We start from the raw sequence: 12,953 nt of genomic DNA, 5'->3' as shown, positions 1-12,953 counted from the left end.
ATTTTAAGTTATTTCTATGCATATATTCAATCTTTTTTCTTATCAAATCAATTACTAAGGAACCCACAGAAACACTCCCAAAAACTTTTATTCGAATGGGTTTAGCTTTTCCTTCCTATAAGTTTAACAAGTGAGAGCGCGCACCTTACGCCTAAAAAAAGTGCACGCATACAACACAGCTATTCGCGGCCGTCTAACAGTTTCGACCGTCGTATTACTCTTAGTTTAATCACTAAAATATTGGTTATCATTTTATTGAAGAGATTAAATAATACAGATTTTTTTCATATGTATAATTTGAATAAAAGATATTTGAATTCCTTATTATTTGCGCCAGAAAAAAAACTAACGAAATAACGTACTAACACGAACTTGGGGCCGTTTACCTTAGTCAGCCATACACTAGGGGTTAGGAACATTTAGAAACAAACGAACAAGTAAATTTAAATTTTTTATTTACATTTTTTACACATTTTCTATAAAAACCAAATGCTTTGCTATTTACATTTTTACATCAAAATATGGCAGTGTATTTTCAGTACAATTAAAAAAAAACAATCCGAACTGGCTGGTAAGAAAATTAAAAAGTCACTTTAAGAAAAAGTTGACAGCTGCGTTCAGGAATGTTTAAGTTTTATCTATGGTCCGGTTAGGCGCCAAACGTCACAGTAGAATCACCAGCAGTAGGGGTAGTTGGGACAGAGGGCTGGGTTGAAGCTGGCGGGGTAACGGGCACCTCCTTGCCTGAAAGGATAAATAAAGATATATTATTAATAATAAAATTAACCTTAATGTTTTTTATATATTTTTTTTTAATTACTATGTGTTTTTGCATTTTACTTTTATATTCATATATATACCTAGCCTAAGAAACAAAATAAATTAATAAAATTAACCTTTCATATGTGTCGTGTTCAAAAATCGTGGGTTCAAACGGTAGGTATGCCATCCGGAGTGTGCCTGGCTAGCGCGTCAGGGGCACAGTAGGTAGTAGAGAGATACTTACTCAGCAACTGGCGCGGCAGCCACAGGGGCAGCGTAAGGGTAGCTCCACTGGGGGATGGGGATGCCGTCCGGGGTGTGCCTGGCTAGCGCGTCAGGGGCGCAGTAGGTAGTAGAGAGATACTTACTCAGCAGCTGGCGCGGCAGCCACAGGGGCAGCGTAAGGGTAGCTCCACTGAGGGATGGGGATGCCGTCCGGGGTGTGCCTGGCTAGCGCGTCAGGGGCACAGTAGGTAGTAGAGAGATACTTACTCAGCAACTGGCGCGGCAGCCACAGGGGCAGCGTAAGGGTAGCTCCACTGGGGGATGGGGATGCCGTCCGGGGTGTGCCTGGCTAGCGCGTCAGGGGCACAGTAGGGGTTGTAGAGAGATACTTACTCAGCAACTGGAGCGGCAGCCACAGGGGCAGCGTAAGGGTAGCTCCACTGGGGGATGGGGATGCCGTCCGGGGTGTGCCTGGCTAGCGCGTCAGGGGCACAGTAGATAGTAGAGAGATACTTACTCAGCAACTGGCGCGGCAGCCACGGGGGCGGCGTAAGGGTAGCTCCACTGGGGGATGGGGATGCCGTCCGGGGTGTGCCTGGCTAGCGCGTCAGGGGCACAGTAGATAGTAGAGAGATACTTACTCAGCAACTGGCGCGGCAGCCACAGGGGCAGCGTAAGGGTAGCTCCACTGGGGGATGGGGATACCGTCCGGGGTGTGCCTGGCTAGCGCGTCAGGGGCACAGTAGATAGTAGAGAGATACTTACTCAGCAACTGGAGCGGCAGCCACAGGGGCAGCGTAAGGGTAGCTCCACTGGGGGATGGGGATGCCGTCCGGGGTGTGCCTGGCTAGCGCGTCAGGGGCACAGTAGATAGTAGAGAGATACTTACTCAGCAACTGGCGCGGCAGCCACAGGGGCAGCGTAAGGGTAGCTCCACTGGGGGATGGGGATACCGTCCGGGGTGTGCCTGGCTAGCGCGTCAGGGGCACAGTAGATAGTAGAGAGATACTTACTCAGCAACTGGAGCGGTAGCCACAGGGGCAGCGTAAGGGTAGCTCCACTGGGGGATGGGGATGCCGTCCGGGGTGTGCCTGGCTAGCGCATCAGGGGCACAGTAGGGGTAGTAGAGAGATACTTACTCAGCAACTGGAGCGGCAGCCACAGGGGCAGCGTAAGGGTAGCTCCACTGGGGGATGGGGATGCCGTCCGGGGTGTGCCTGGCTAGCGCGTCAGGGGCACAGTAGGGGTAGTTGGGGCAGACTGCTGGGTGCACGCCGGCCGGGTACTCCCTCGCCTGCGCGAGGGCTGCCGCGACGACGGCGCAGATGATCATCTGGAATAAAAAAAAAATAGATTCTTTTTATTTTATTTAAATGAAATCAGTTTGTGAACATGTGTCCCAATGTAGGTTAAAGAACTTTATTAACATACCCCGGTGTGTTGGGTGCAACTCGGTTTGACGTTTAAAAAGTGCAAAGACAAGTGAAACTTCCTACCTGTATGTTTCCTCCTGAGTCCCTGAGGCCTTTGTAAAGGATTTAACCCCTTATTGCATGTAATAAAAATATTTGTTCAAATTTGAACTTCAATAGCTGTCAATAGAGTTGAATATTATATCCGCCATATATGGTACTGTATGCGGTAAGGGGTTATCCAAATCGAATTTATAATTAAAATGGAATACAAGAAGGTTCCGATTTCAAAACTGCAGTAATGACAAGGGGGCTCAGTAATGTATATTAAGTCGATGACAAAATTATGACGTAAGATGACGTTAAGTATTATTAATAAGTAACTTTAAAATAATTAATGATTTCTTATTTGAGTTGACGGAAGAAGAGCTACTGACAATAGATACTTTTTTCATACAATTTTCATTTCGAGAGAAAACAGTTTCCACTAACTAAATCTTAACAAATCAAAGATTTTGATGTCAATCGCTTCAGCATAATATATTCCTGGTTTAGGTACATAAAGGTTTCGCTTTGAAAATAAATACATATATTTTAAATTTGCAAATAAATAAAAGGAAAATCTATAAAAGCCCATTTAAAGTTGGTCAATGAGATCTTGTCAGTAGAAAAAGGCGGCAAATTTGAAAATTGCAGGCGCGAAGGGATATCGTCTCGTAGAAGATTTGAATTTTGCGCCTTTTCTACTGACAAGATTTGCTTGACCATCTATAATTTATAAACCTAGGATGGAGATGAATCAAGCAAGGATGAATCACATTTGTTATTATACTTTCAAACCTGGCTATCGATATCAATAACACTTGAGTAGATGTTTAATGAATCACCCTCACTGGTATGTTTGGCCCCCGGAATACCTGGCTCTGTTTAACAACTTTCTTTGTATGTACAGTCACCACACGGGATTGTTATGCCAGTTAGGGTTCTTGCTAAATTGGAAATTCTATAGCGTAAGTATTGAACAACCAATTTAGCTAGGACCCTAAATGGACCAACAATCGCGGAGTGTGATAGTACATAAATATAGCCATAGTAATAGAGTAGCCATTCACCCTGCATCTGCCTATGTTTAATGGGCTTTGTCTATAGTTCCTTTTTTTTAGCATTAGAATGAACATGAAAGAAGGTAAGCGATCTTGACATGTCTTTTAACTGAAAAACGCTTTTTAAAAATCAGTGACTTATGAAAGCAGAAGAATATAAATGATCGTATTAGATTCATAATTGTTACATATTTGCAACTTATTTTTAAAATGTGTTTTTAAATTAAAAGACATTTCAAGATTGTTTACCTTATTTCTAATGCTAAAAAAAACGAACTTTAGTGCATTAAGCAGAGAACTGTAGAAAAATATAGAAAGAAAAGATTAACAACGTACCTAAGTTCAATAAGTATATCATTAATGTCAATTTTCTAGTTATGAATGAGTTTAATAATGACACTCCCTCTGTTTATTCAAGTCAGCTAAAACAAACTCTATCCATCCATCGGCAAGCTATAGTAGGTACATAACGATACAGTGCGAAAAGTAGAAAATACGCAACGCGTGGCGATAAATTGAAACACGATCGAAGGAAGTGTTTTAAATCGACACGAGTTGCGAGTTACCTTTTCGCACGTGTATTGTGCAACGTTTCACGGTACATTTATGGCACTTGAAATTGACATAAGCACGTATTGTCCTTAATGCAGCCCTACGGCGGTACAATAGCACCATATGTACTGTAATAATAGGGTCGATCAACTATTTCTTGTTGTTATTCTGTCCCATCAGCCAGGAGACAATAGTAGAATAGTTTCTTAGAAGAGCTGCTGTACCATGTTCTACAAACGTGCTTATTAGTAGATGTCCTATTATGGAAAGGCTTTATAACTACCAAAAAAAAGTTTGGTTCATTTAAATACGAAATAACTAGTATTTTAAGAGTGACCGAGGAGAGCGTAACCATGGCAACTAGTGACAAGAAAAAGTTGATTCACCCAATAATTAAAACGTTGTAATCCTTAATGTAAAATTAACAAAACACTTTTTTACACAGCTCCATACCCACTTGCAATGTAAGCCCATTAAGGATTTCAGCGATTACCATATTGCGCGCGAGTAAGTAATGGCGCGTGAGCTCTTGGGCAACGCAATTTGGACAATCGGTGTGTGTCAGTTACAATCGAAATGATGTGTCAATCATTGATGACAGCTGCGATTGTTGCACTACTGTTTTTATTGTGTTGTGTCTGAAGCAGGCCTATAACCGCGAACATTGAAGTTCGCAAATTGCGGGCATTTTTCTCTGTCACTTTTATTACGCCTTCATTGGAGTAAAAGAGAAAGATCCCCGCAATTTGCGAATTTCGGTTTTCGCGGTAGACCCTCAGGCCACTGACGAGCCTTCCAAATGGATGCCGTTACAATGGATTCATCCAAATGAATGGCATCCTAATATTAAACATTGTACGTTTTTGACATTGACGGACAGATTTTGAATTGCAGCCACGCTATTTGGACTGTTGGAAGGCTCGTCAGTGGCCACCTTGAGGGCCTACCGCGAACCACGTTCGACGTGTTGCCGCCTCCCTGTCACACTTACGTACGAATTTACAAGTGCGATAGAGGCAACTCGTCGAACGTGGTTCGCGGTAGACCCTTTGAGTCTAGTACATATAAAGAAGACTGACAACCCCTAAACAACACCGCGAAGATCATAAAGGCCGAGCCACACCGGCTTACGTGTGCGTCACGTGCGCGTGTGCGTGCGCTAAAATGTTGGAGCCGCACACGCACACGTCACGCAAGCGGTGTGCCGTATCTCATAAGGATCTGTATGCTACAACGCCGCACGCGCATGTGCACGTTACGCACACGCAGCCGGTGTGCACAGGCCTTAAATGTTGTAGATGACATTAAATTGTAGTAGGTATTTTAACATAAGTATTAGTTTTTTGCGCATGAAAACTGCAACCCTATTACTTTTGAGGCGTCGGATAATGTCATTTTCACCACACCAGCTCGGAAAGGCTTATTTTGCACTTCAAGAACTGGTAGCAAAGTTGCATTTTATTCACATGTGAGGCAAAGTAATCAAATGTAAAATTTGAGTTGTTTTCTTATGTTGGCTGGTAGAATTGGCTTTTAAATGATGATTATGGATGATAAATATTTAATTACATTGATTTGGATTTGATTTTATTTGATTGTTTGATATTTTACATTTAATATTTGCCTCGGGTTGGTGTGGTGAAAAATTTTGTGTTTCACTCGGGGGCAAATTTTGTTTAACCCTCGTGCTTTGAAACCCTCACAACGCTCAAGATTCCATTCTCGAACCACTCGCTACGCTCGTGGTTCAATTTTGGAATCTTTCGCTTGCTCGGGTATCAACATTAGCACGAGCGGTTAAACAACAACTTTGCCCCCTTGTAAAACAAATAACTATTTCTATGACGGGCGACGACTGATCGGTGGTCACGTGGTGCTTCCATAGAAAACGAAGCGCCTGAAGCTCCGGCCCGGCCCCGGCCAGGTCTAACGTGAATCATAGCGACTAACTACCCGATTCGAACTTTAAGATGCGTCAATTAATAGATATAGAAACGATATGGATTAGATGTGTCATTGTCAGACTTGACAGCTTTTGTTTGAAGAAACGTCACATTTGACACTGACATATCTAATCGTATCGTTTCTAGATCTATTAATTGACGTATCTTAAAGTTCGAATCAGGCCGCTACCCATTGTTTGACCAAGGATCCACACAAGTTATTCATAGTGGGTGCAAGGTTTATTGTGACATTGACAGCTAGGTACCTATGCTATTCTAATAGAATAATCAAGCGCATCGCTTAAGGCAAAACTATTTACATTTGACCTCCCATCACTCATATTGCCCTTCATTTATTTAATCTTTAGTCTTTGGATAAGGATTTATTATGAGAATATGAAAGATAAAAACACATAAATATACTTATAAACATATTATCTAAATAAACATAAACAAAATCTACCCTCAAATGGCTCCTTAAGCCAGTTGAGGGTAGTATAACAATATGAGTGTGGTATTACACACTCATATTGTTACGGAGCTCACGGTCAGAGTTAAGCTGGTCATAGCGAATGCTTGGTATGCTATTGTGATAGCATGTAGGTGTGATGTGAATTGTAATGAGCGTAACATCTTAATTATTAATTACGTGTTATGATTACGTTAATAATTGATGTACTTATTAAGTCATTAATGTCAGTTATTAATTGATGATGTTGGTTTTATTGAAACTTTTTGGTCGTTTGTAGGGTTCCGTACCCAAAGAGTAAAACGGGACCCTATTACTAAGACTCTGCTGTCCGTCCGTCCGTCCGTCCGTCCGTCCGTCACCAGGCTGTATCTCACGAACCGTGATACCTAGACAATTGAAATTTTCACAGATGATGTATTTCTGTTGCCACTATAACAACAAATGCTAAAAAGTAGGGAACCGGTTTTTTCTTCAGATTTTGTAATTTGGTGTAATTTGTAAACGAAATTTTACTGTATTTAAGTCTTGATAACTCGGGAACTAAAATATATGATATATAGCTGGTCAAACAGATTTTGTCAGTAGAAAAAGGCGGCAAATTTGAAAAATGTAGGCGCGAAGCGATATCAGCTCATAGAAAATTTGAATTTCGCGCCTTTTTCTACAAGATTTGCTTGACCATCTATACACACAAATAATAAAAGAAAAACAATAAATACAAAAAATAAATAATAATTACACAAAAAAATTAAAATGGTAAGCCAATAGACTTCTGTAATATATACAGGGTGACTTTATAACCATTGGACGAACCCTGAAATCCCACGTAGGATTACTAATCTCAGAAATGTTCTAACGGTAATATTTTTTTAATTAGAACAAAAGATAAAAAATAAATTATCAAACAAAAGTTATTTCCAACAATCGACAATAAAAAGAAACATATTGTATTAATCATTGGCAGTGCTTTTGACATTTTTTTTTAAAATGTGCGGCAATAATGACATTTGACAAAAGTCAGAATCTTATTAATGTCATTATAAGACCGACACAGCTTTGACAATAAAATTATCTTATCTTATCTTATCTTAATGAATAAAATAGTGGAATGGAATATAACCCAAAACCTCCTGCTTTGTAGGCAGGGTTACTGTCGCACCAATAAAAGTCTGCAGCGGATTTGATAGCCCGCGCAATGTAAGTGTTATTTATACGTCATAATTTCATAGAAGTTTGACGTTTAAAATGACACTTGCACTGCGTGGGGTATCAAAATCGCTGCAGACTTTTTACGGTTTGACTCTATCGACTAGGCAAAGAACCGGCAAAACATGTAGAAAAAAATTATCAAAGGGATGAATCAAGTCTATGTCCTGTTCTAGATATAAATAGGTTATAAATATAGTACTCACAAGTTTGGCGAACATGGTGCTATCCTCTCGACGGTACTCGTGAGACTGATAGCGCGTCCAGCGGCGCGCGCGCATTTATACGCTCCCGCGCATGCGGAAATAGGTCAGCGCGGAACGTTAACCCACTGGAATAAGGGCTTTTTTTTATCTACTTATTTTAAAAGGAACCTTTATCAAACGGGACATGTCGGCTCCGTTGGGCCTCTACATTATATGAGTTTCAATAAATTTTATACTATTATCCAAAAAATGGTACACTAATTTTGCAGTTTTAGACAGGGGTTCCGCCAAAATCGACTGAAAAACCCCAACACCAATTTCTTTACAGCTCCCAGCTTCAAATAATTGCGCCCTCTTGTCTCGAGTCCGGACACATTCCATTAAGAAGTGCTGTACATCTTCGACGGAGCCGCAGATATCGCAGTTGAGCGGCTCTGCTTTCCCCATCAGATGAGCAAACTTATTTAATGGAATGGGAATAAGGGCTGAGAATGATTTATTCATTTATTAATATAAATCACTACAAGGCATAAACAGGAATATAAAACTAAATTTAACTATTATTAAAATTAAAAATACCTAGCTAAATTTGGTGCCCCCGGGAGGGTGCCCAACACGCAAGCAGCGTTCCCGCGCTCAGGCCGCGTAGCCAAGATGCCGATCGCTTACGCTCCGTAGCGATCGAAACGCAACTGTCACTGTCGCACTAATATGGAAGTGTGATAGAGAGACATAATGGTTTTCGTTGTCGAAGCGATAGCGATTGTAACCTTGGCTAGGCCGGCTGCTCAGCTCGTTCGCGTTTCAGCGTTCACCCGTTGCTTCCCAAGCGCCTTAAGGAGCATATGTGCGCCTCTGTCCCACGAACCAAGTGTCTTGACGCCAAATTAATAATTTTGATAATTAATTTTGATAGGTATTTTTAATTTTTAGTTTTAGTTATTTTAATTGTAGTTAGTTTTAGTTTTATATTCCTGTTTATGTCTTTTAGTAATTTATGTAAATTTTTAATATTTTGTCAGTGCTAATCGAATAAAGATAATTTCCTTTAAACACAAATTAAAACTGTTTTTATTGAGAATGTTTTTATACCTACTGTAGATGAAGTGTTCGATATTTTTTATTTTTATTTTATTCATAAGGCACACTATACAGACGACATTCAATGCATGATTACAATAAAAGTGGTAGGCTTTGTATAAAAATGCCATCCAAAATTAGTGAGCACAGCAAGAACAATAAGTAACAACGAGCAAAAACTATCCTAAAATTATAAAAAAAAAACACAAAATATCTTAAAACATACTAAATTTTTAAATTACATAAATGATCGTAACATGTTAAATTGCTTACTATTGTTGTTGTGTAGTATGGTGGCCAAGAACACTAATGACTTGCCTCTTGAAAACTGCTAGCCGTGAGTTGAAAATATCGATGTCTCTATATTGTGAAACTAAATCATTGTACTGACGACACATTCTAACGATTGGGTTATAAAAAGATGTATTATTTTTGTAGATTTGAAGGGCGAAAGTCCTGGGAGCACGGGATCTGAATCGAGGGGTATTGAAAGTGACCAGGGATAATAAGCTAGGCGAGTCAACTTTATGATGAAGAAGTTTGTGTAGGAATAAGAAGTCATGTATGATATTGTTTAGTCTCAAGTGTTGATTTACTTGTTTTTGTTTACTTTTAAGTGTATGTGTAAGATGTATTTACAAACACAATCCTGTATTGTTTATGAATAAAATACTATGACTATGACTATGACAAATGGTCTCGCCGGAAGACCAGCGCTGAATTTGGGGCTAGCATTCTGCTGAGGCGGAACCATTTCGTGGTAAACTATGTACTGTATGCTTTAAATATACTTTTTAGGGTTCCGTACCTCAAAAGGAAAAAACGGAACCCTTATAGGATCACTCGTGCGTCTGTCTGTCTGTCACAGCCGATTTTCTACGGAATTACTGGACCAATTAAGTTGAAATTTGGTACACATATGTAAGTTTGGGACCCAAATACGAACATGTAACGTAAACAAATGAATTTTAAACATGGGGGCCACATTTGGGGGGTAAATGAAATAATTAAAAAATAAAGTTTTTCAAACTATATCATGTTACATATCAAATGAAAGAGCTTATTGTAAGGATCTCAAATATATTTTTTTTTATAGTTTTCGAATAAACAGTTTAGAAGTAATTCAAGAGAATAGGCAAAAAATTACCATTGCCCTTTATCTCCGAAACTACTGGACCTAAAATTTTGAAAAAAATACATAAAATAGGTCTATACCTATAGATGACAGGTAAACCTATTAGAAATGTACAGTCAAGCGTGAGTCGGACTTAATTACTTAGTTTTTGATCCGACCTCTACGGATTTTTTAAAGAGTTCACTCACGTTTCACATAAAAAAATACATTGTTAAAAATTGTGTAATGTACCTACGGAACCCTTGGAACGCGAGTTCGACTCGCTCTTGCCCGGTTTTTTTATTTTTAATACGTTTGTATGAAATTTAGTTTTAGTTTGCCATGAATAAATGAAATGATTCTTATTTTTCCTGTAGTATTTGTTTTAAGACGAAAATCCTGACCTGCACAGCGGCTACAAGATTATTGTCAAGATAAAATGTTTATGAATATGAAAGAAGCGTAAAATTGGTCACGCGATATTGCGTGCTGTCTACATCTTCTGGAAGTATGGAGTTTTAAGATCTCAATTTGCGAATATTCATTGCACGTACGAGATTTATAGATAATTTTATAAAACGGCTTGTTGAGGTCTCTGGGGACAAAATAGCTGGCAGCTTCCTCGCTCAACGCATAAGCGTTGCGATCCAGCGAGGAAATGCTGCCAGCATTCTTGGCACTATGCCCCAGGGGCCCTCTCTATAGATATAGATTTTTAGGTATTTTTTTAGATTTATTTTAGTTTTGTAGGTATGTAGTTTTAATTTTAGGTTATTTTTTATTGTAAGTTTGGTGAAGTCATTGTCGTAAATATTTTTAAAATATTTTGCTCTATAAAATAATTCTATTATGGATATAAAATTTTCATTTTGTCATAAATCGTAACAAAACGAGTGCCTGGGTCTAACAAATTTCAGACAAAGATCACTTCTGTGGACAATAAAAAAAATACATTCAAAGTTAACGACACTTGTGTGTGTGAAAGCGCCGGCCGGGACATGGCCCGGTCACAGAATAAGCCCGGTCTAACATGAGTCATCCTTAACTCTTGGGATTTGGTTACAAAGCGGACCTCAGCTCCCCTTAGCCCGACAAGAACAAACATAGAAAATTTTTTTTTTCCAGCGAGAAGATAATTAAAATAATAGGTATACAAAGAAATTAAAGCTATCGCAATGTCTAGCTATGTCTAGATATACATACTTTAACTTTAGGTAGGTGTTAATAATGCTGGCTATCCTACTTGGCATATCTTAATAAAACTTGACAATGTTTTTTTGTGTAGGTGAATTCATTTGATCGTCCATTTTAGGTACATGACATTTTCAAGTAGAGCAAATAATTTTGGTTTTATATTATTACGATAAAAAGTTACTTAACACTTTGAACGCCTCTCCTATCGTGCGCGGCGATACCACAGAGTAATAGTACTACCGTACAGAAAGGACACTTCCTACAAAACCGAAGTTTGACAGCGATCCAGGGTCGATGATATCCCTTTCTAACTTATGGCACTATCCCTTTCGGCTATTTAGGGTAAAATTCAAGTCATTATCCTATCTGAGGTGGTGCACGCAAAGGGACGTCAAGTTGTGTCAACCCTAATAATTGCTCGAAGCAATGCTGAGCCGAACGGAGCCGAGTTTGCCCGAAGTCATTAGTACGTCTCCCCTCTGGCGCGACGTGAACCTTGCGGGAATGGACGAAGGTTGATATTGGGTTGTAGACGCGTGCGTCACTTGAGATATGTGGCGGCACTTTACATTCGACACTCATACGGTAATTTTACTCCATGTTCGAGTCGAAAGTGTCTTTGTGTGACGTCCGTGTCTTTGAACGGACCAATCACAGCACGGGACTTCGCTCACCTCGTCCCGCGCACCCCCTCATTTTTGGCATCATCGGCTGCATGAAATAATTGCTCTAAACTCGGTCTAGAGGATTCCTAGTATATGTGTGGCGGTTAAAAGGGCAATGTATGCAAATGCTCGTTTTTATGACCATACAAACATATGAGTCTGATTTTTCTGACATGTGGGTGCTTCTGATATTTTTTGTGTCCGACGGAACGGAGACACATATTATGAGTCTGACTTTTCTGACATGTGAGCCATTGTGAGCGCTTCTGATATTTTTTTATGTCCGACGGTAACATTTAGGGTGGCCTGTTTTGCAGTCTGCAGTAATGTAGGGCTGCAATATTACTGCAGTAATTGCTGCAGAATCCATCAAAAAGCTTTATCGAGTTTCCTGCAAATGACGGAATCTATGTTGCTGCCGGGATTTTTTGACATTTGCGGCAGTAATGCAATAGGCAGTAATGTCAAGTTGTATCCCATTACGGCAGCAGTAATGCTGGTGTAGTCTGTATCCGAACGGTACCGGTACCTTAATAGCAATATCACAAGTTTCTCAAATAGGACCCTTGTTTCCATTCCCATACCGAATTGAAATCGTGGTGTAAATGATCCTTATCACCGGCTTTGCAAGAACCAATAGACCAAGGGGTAGCTCCGAAAAAACCGTATTTTTCCTAAGAACGGCAAATAAGCATACGTCCCGCCTGATGATAGGCAGTAACTGTAGTCTATGGGTTTAAAAAATAAAAACAAAGCGCACGATTCTCATATCTCCCGCTCCCCCACTATACTATACGGCAGTGTCAGTGACGTCAAATAGTGCGTAGCGGGCCCTTTTATTGCTGTTAAAGAAAAATCATTTATTTATTTACATACAATATACAAACGAAATTAAAAACTAGCTTTAATCTAAAATAGGCATTGTACCAAGGATGCTGGCGGCATTTCCTCGCTGTATCGCAATGCTGATACGTTGTGCGAGGTAGCCGCCAGCCCTTCGGTCACCAGTTACGTCAACG

The 12,953-nt window shown here is 39.8% G+C and overlaps 1 protein-coding gene across 1 annotated transcript; it reads right to left on the bottom strand.

Annotated features, from left to right (window-relative positions):
* Positions 1-2,107: 2,107 nt before the first annotated feature.
* LOC134677121 (cuticle protein 1-like) lies at positions 2,108-8,014 on the bottom strand. Its single transcript, XM_063535578.1, has 2 exons — positions 7,882-8,014; positions 2,108-2,320 (listed from the first exon to the last, which is right to left on the bottom strand). The coding sequence occupies exons 1-2, from the start codon at positions 7,954-7,956 to the stop codon at positions 2,123-2,125; spliced, it is 273 nt and encodes a 90-aa protein (XP_063391648.1). The 5' UTR covers positions 7,957-8,014; the 3' UTR covers positions 2,108-2,122.
* Between the last annotated feature and the right edge of the window lie 4,939 nt (positions 8,015-12,953).

This window comes from Cydia fagiglandana, chromosome 25 (assembly GCF_963556715.1).
Source record: "Cydia fagiglandana chromosome 25, ilCydFagi1.1, whole genome shotgun sequence".
NCBI classification, from domain to species: domain Eukaryota; kingdom Metazoa; phylum Arthropoda; class Insecta; order Lepidoptera; family Tortricidae; genus Cydia; species Cydia fagiglandana.
The sequence above is the reverse complement of the archived record's forward strand: the minus strand, read 5'-3'. Positions and strand labels throughout refer to the sequence as shown.